Source organism: Mugil cephalus, chromosome 23, assembly GCF_022458985.1.
Source record: "Mugil cephalus isolate CIBA_MC_2020 chromosome 23, CIBA_Mcephalus_1.1, whole genome shotgun sequence".
Lineage (NCBI taxonomy): Eukaryota > Metazoa > Chordata > Actinopteri > Mugiliformes > Mugilidae > Mugil > Mugil cephalus.
In genome coordinates this window covers 12,961,383-12,966,836 of record NC_061792.1, presented here as the reverse complement: position 1 = coordinate 12,966,836, position 5,454 = coordinate 12,961,383, and the positions used below count along the sequence as shown (strand labels likewise).

General features: G+C 40.3%; 1 protein-coding gene across 1 annotated transcript; it reads left to right on the top strand.

The window, feature by feature from the left end:
* The first annotated feature begins 760 nt into the window (after positions 1–760).
* On the top strand, positions 761–2,593 carry LOC125001225 (ribonuclease inhibitor-like). The gene is made up of 4 exons (XM_047577146.1): positions 761–946; positions 1,305–1,481; positions 2,262–2,379; positions 2,546–2,593. Exons 1-4 carry the CDS (start codon positions 861–863, stop codon positions 2,591–2,593), a joined length of 429 nt encoding a protein of 142 aa, XP_047433102.1. The 5' UTR covers positions 761–860.
* The last annotated feature ends 2,861 nt before the right edge of the window (positions 2,594–5,454 follow it).

Below are 5,454 nucleotides of genomic sequence, written 5' to 3'. Positions count from 1 at the left end.
TCCCAGTCTTCTGCTGGATCTCTGCTACAGTTCTGGAGGATGTGTTGGAAACCAGAGAGAGAGGAGAGCTGCCCAAGACCCTGACTGAGATGTACATCCACTTCCTGGTGGTTCAGACCAAAGTGAAGGAGGTCAAGTATGATGGAGGATCTGAGACAGATCCACTCTGGAGTCCAGAGACCAGGGAGATGATTGAGTCTCTGGGAAAACTGGCTTTTGATCAGCTACTGAAAGGAAACCTGATCTTCTATGAATCAGACCTGACAGAGTGTGGCCATCGATATCAGAGCAGCCTCAGTGTACTCAGGAGTTTGACACAGATCTTTAAAGAGGAGAGAGGACTGTACCAGTACGCAGTGTTCTGCTTTGTCCATCTGAGTGTTCAGGAGTTTCTGGCTGCAGTCTACATGATCCCCCTGTTACACCAAAAAGGAAAACAGAGGTGCTGGAGGACTTCCTGGGACAAAACTACAATGACTCAACTCTGGATGTCTTCCTGAAGAAGGTCATGGAGAAATCCCTGCAGAGTAAAAGTGGTCACCTGGATCTGATGGTTCGCTTCCTTCATGGCGTCTGTCTGCAGTCCAACCAGAGACTGTTAAGAGGTCTGCTGGGTCAGACAGAGATCAGTCCAGAAATCATCCAGAGAGCCATCAACAACCTGAAGGAGATGAACATGTCCAACATTTCTCCTGACAGAAACATCAACATCTTCCACTGTCTGATGGAGATGAACGACCTCTCAGTTCATCAGGAGATCCAAGAGTTCCTGAAGTCAGAGAACAGATCAGAGAAGAAACTCTCTGAGATCCACTGCTCAGCTCTGGCCTACATGCTGCAGATGTCAGAGGAGGTTCTGGATGAGTTGGGACCTGAAGAAGTTCAACACATCATGGGAGGGACGGCAGAGACTGATTCCAGCTGTGAGGAACTGCAGAAAGGCTCAGTGAGTCCAGATGTGATTAATATTATAAATCAGTTTAGATTTCAGGTTTTGATGTTCACTCTGTAACATTATCACCCTATGAAACGGTGTTTATGCAAATATTACATGTGGTGGCAATCTTTTAAAGGTTTGATGGAGGCTTGATGGAGGTGACTCATGGTTTCAATAAATAAAGCACTCATTTGTTAAAGATAAAGGACAACAAAAATTCATCGCAGTTGACTTTACTCAAACAACATTCAAAAGCTTTATGTATTACTATTCTGACATCATGAGAGGTACTCTGAGTGAAAACAAATCTAAGTTTAAAAGTCTGCAGGTTAAAGAGAAACTGATGAGAATTATTGTGTCATGACAGATTTTCTGACTGTGAACTCTCAGAGAGTCACTGTGAAGTTGTGGCCTCAGCTCTGAAGTCCAACCCCTCCCATCTGAAAGAGTTGGACATGAGTTACAACAACTTCCTGCAGGATTCAGGAGTGAAGCAGCTGTGTGATGGACTGAAGAGTCCAAACTGTAGACTGGAGACTCTGAGGTCAGTTCACTCAATGTTTTTATCACATTAAACAGTTCTCTTGTCAGGATTGACAGATAGAAAATGGACCAGCAACAGTTGGTTTAAATGAAGGAGCATCATGTTGTTAATATCAGCAGGTGTCTCCTCAGTCATCGGTGGTCGGTCTGAAATCAAATCAGGACCAGTCTAGTGTTCACATGTACATTTAAAGAGTTATTGGAGTCAGGAATCATTCTTTCTGCTCATTCTCCACTGTCTGTGGAGAAACTCATCAAGTAATTTCTTCCAGTGTAGTTGTGTTAGGAAGAGACCACTTCACAGTCAGCGTGGACAGTAGGAATTCTAAGAACTCTGTAATGTTCATCTGACATGTGACTGTTGTTTGAAGACAGACTTGAAAATATGAACTTGTCCTTTAACATTTTAACGACACCAACCTACTGAGATACCAAATACAGGAAGAAGAAGGTCATGGAACCAATGAACTAATGAACAGTTTGTTTTCAACATGTGTGATTTGATATTGATCCTGTAATGAAGAGACTTGACTGAGGTCAGCAGCATGTTATTGTTGTGTGTTGACATGAATAGTTGTCTGAATGTTGTGTTGATGTTTGGATGATGTGTGTAGAAGGCTGACATGATGATGATCCACAATAACACAAGGACAAAGTCACTCTACTCATTTTAGAGAACAGCTCATTGATTAGGACGTAGTAATGTTGATCTGAACATTAAAACCTAACACATCTGATTGATTATCAATGATTTTATTAACATCTTTTATTCTTTATCCAGATTGAAGGGCTGCAGGTTGTCAAAGACCAGCCGTGATTCTCTGGTCTCAGCTCTGAAGTCCAACCCCTCCCATCTGAAACATCTGGACCTGAGTGAAAACAACCTGAGGGGTTCAGACGTGAATCATCTGTGTGGTTTTCTGAAGAATCCAGACTGTAGACTGGAGACTCTGAGGTCAGTTCACTGAATGTCTGTTACTATTGTGGATCTGATTTGTTTAATCTGAACTTTATGTTCATATACAACTTCCACCCATAAAGATTTACATTTCTTCCTGCTCATAGTGTCAGATAGGGGGTGTTGAGGTGAGAACCGAGGTGCAGGACAAATGATGAGGCATGCAGGGAATCCGGGGAAAAGTTTCTTTTTTTTTTTTTTTTAAATGAAAACAAGCAAAAAGTGCTGCATTGAGGCAGGGAGTTCCACAAAATACAAAAATCAAAAAAGAACCATGACATGGCATGGAGACAAGGACCGTGGCATGGAGAAAACATTAATGACAAGACCAGGAACAGAAGGCAGGGCTATAAATACACATGAGGGCTGAAGGATGACAAGACACAGGTGAGACAGATGAGGGCAATGACACCAGGTGAAACCAACAAACAATTAAGAGACAAGGAGGCTCAAGACAGGAAATCCAAAAACTTACAAAATAAAACAGGAAACACAACATGACACAGACAGACATGACAAAACCACAAGGAGGCACAAAAGACAGGAAACTAAGAAACTTGACAAAATAAAATAGGAAACTCCAGTAGACAACAAAGTAGTAGACAGATACAGACCATGACACATATTTTTTATTTCAAAGATTTCATTTCAAAGATGAGTGTTAGTTGAAAGTGTAGAAGGCTGACATGATGAAGATCCACAATAACACAAGGACAAAGTCACTCTTCTCATTTTAGAGAACAGCTCATTGATTAGGACGTAGTAATGTTGATCTGAACATTAAAACCTGAACACATCTGATTGATTATCAATTATTTTATTAACATATTTTATTCTTTATTCAGATTAAGGTACTGCATGTTGTCAAAGATCAGCTGTGATTATCTGGGTCTCAGCTCTGAAGTCCAACCCCTCCCATCTGAAACTTCTGACCTGAGTTACAACAACCTGCAGGATTCAGATGTGAAGCAGCTTCTTGATCTTGTGAAGATCCAGACTGTAGACTGGAGACTCTGAGGTGAGTGGAGGGTTGGAGTCAGTTCATTCTTCTTCCAGTAGTTTTGTACTAGACACAGAATCTAAAGTGTTTCCTGGAAACCTGCTGCTGTTTTCTTCAGTGATGCTGTCAGAGGAGAATGGAGACAGACTGGACAGAAAGACAGAGACAACAGTCAGACAATCAGATCATCCTGAAGCTTGTTGTGTTGATGTTTTCAGGAAATAAATGTGGATTCCAGCTGACAGCCTTACTAGATGAATAGAGACAGTGGTCCTCATTCATCAGATCTGATCTCAGAATCTTTGTTCTCTCACCTCAAAACTAAACAACTGATCAGTTTCATCTTTGTCACAGCTCTGAGATCAGTCTGACTGAAGCCTGTAAATCACAGAACCATCATTACATTTAGTAACCATGTGGTCTTTCTACAGAGCAGAACCTCTGCTGAGGTCCAGTCATCACATCTGTATCTCTGTCATTAGTTTCATCAGATATCTTCAATGTTTCTTAGTCAGCTGATGCTTCAGAAACACATGAGATGTTCATCAACACACTCAGACTCTTTATTGAAATGGAACAGCTGGAAATCCATCACTAAAGTGTTTGTGCAGTAATGAAGCGTTGATGACTCTCAGCAGTTTATTTTCCTCTGTGGACTTGAGAGAAATGTGCAGAGGAAACAGACTTGATGCTAAAAGTCTGTGCAGGTCTGTGAGCTTCCAGCTCCAACACGTTAACATGAAGCTGAAGGAAGCTGGCTGAGCTCCACAGCTGCTCTGAACAGGACTGAAGTCCCTGCTGCTCTTTATACTGGATGTGCTGCATCACTGACTGACACCTGATGAAAAGAGTCTCTGGAAACACTAAATCAACCTCCTCTCTTCTTTCTTCTTCTCTCTGTAGCTGTGAGTCATTGTTCGCAACATGGGAGAGTTTGCACAGAGAGAGGATGAGCTGAGTCCTGATGATCCAGAGGTTGAATCAGCAGCAGCTTGTGTGTAGAGAGACTCTGACTGGACCATGTTACTGGGAGGTGGAGTCAAGAGGAGAGCTTCATCCACATGTTTCTCATTTAACATCATCAACAGAGCTGAAATCAATCTATTCTAACAGAACCAACAAATAAAGTCCACTTCCTCTTGAATTATTCAGACACATAAATATATTTTTTTTGCAGTTATTATTTTCAGATGGGGCCAAAGTTCCACTAATGGCCTATATGAAGTCATGGATAAATGCATATTATTATCATTGTTGATAATTGTTATTAAATATCATGCAAAGTAAAGGTGGGAAATGTTCTTATGATTTTACTATAATGATTAATACTTTCCTGTTATCATTAGTTTAATATTTTAATGTCAGGCTTTAAGATTATGCTTATTCATCTCGTATCATCATATAACCATGTCAACACTTCAATGACAACACATAAATTTCAGGTCATCTGGCCAGAAGTGGGCAAAAGGAAAGGTCCCCAGGTTTGTTTGAATACTTTGGATTTGGTTTAATGGAATGTTTATTTGACTGGTAGACGAACTGTCCTGTGTTGTTTCTTTTGTTAGTTAATGTGTTAGTGTTTTATCTGTTCCCTTTGTGTATACTTGGCCTGATCACTACTATATAAGTCCCCTTTGTTCTCTGTTCATTAGGTCAGTTGAGTTTTGTTAGGGCAGTTGGTTTGTCAAGTTGCTTTATTATTATAGCCTGAGTTCAGTTTTGTTATTTGACCTCTTGTATGGGCGCAGAACTTATTTGTATTTTGTGAATTGTTTTTAAAATCTACCTGTGACTCCTCATGTTTTGCAGCTCGGTCCCTCACAAGGACGATGATTAAGTGAGTTAGTTTATTTCAAACGTGTACAACAAAACACACAAAATAATCATACATGAATGGACACAAGAAACATAATTAACTGTAAATGAAATGAAACAAAACATTGTATCACTTGAATAAATGGAGTAACTTAAGTGGAGCAGATGAAGCAAATAGTTAAGTATTTGTGATTATGAGAA

What these genes read in the sequence shown, in the direction of transcription:
- LOC125001225 (XM_047577146.1), top strand. Translation starts at nt 861, where the DNA reads ATGAGTTGGGACCTGAAGAAGTTCAACACATCATGGGAGGGACGGCAG. An exon ending in AGGAACTGCAGAAAGGCTCA is followed by an intron (nt 947 to 1,304) that starts GTGAGTCCAGAT and finishes GTGTCATGACAG; the next exon opens with ATTTTCTGACTGTGAACTCT. An exon ending in ACAACCTGAGGGGTTCAGAC is followed by an intron (nt 2,380 to 2,545) that starts GTGAATCATCTG and finishes TCCTGCTCATAG; the next exon opens with TGTCAGATAGGGGGTGTTGA.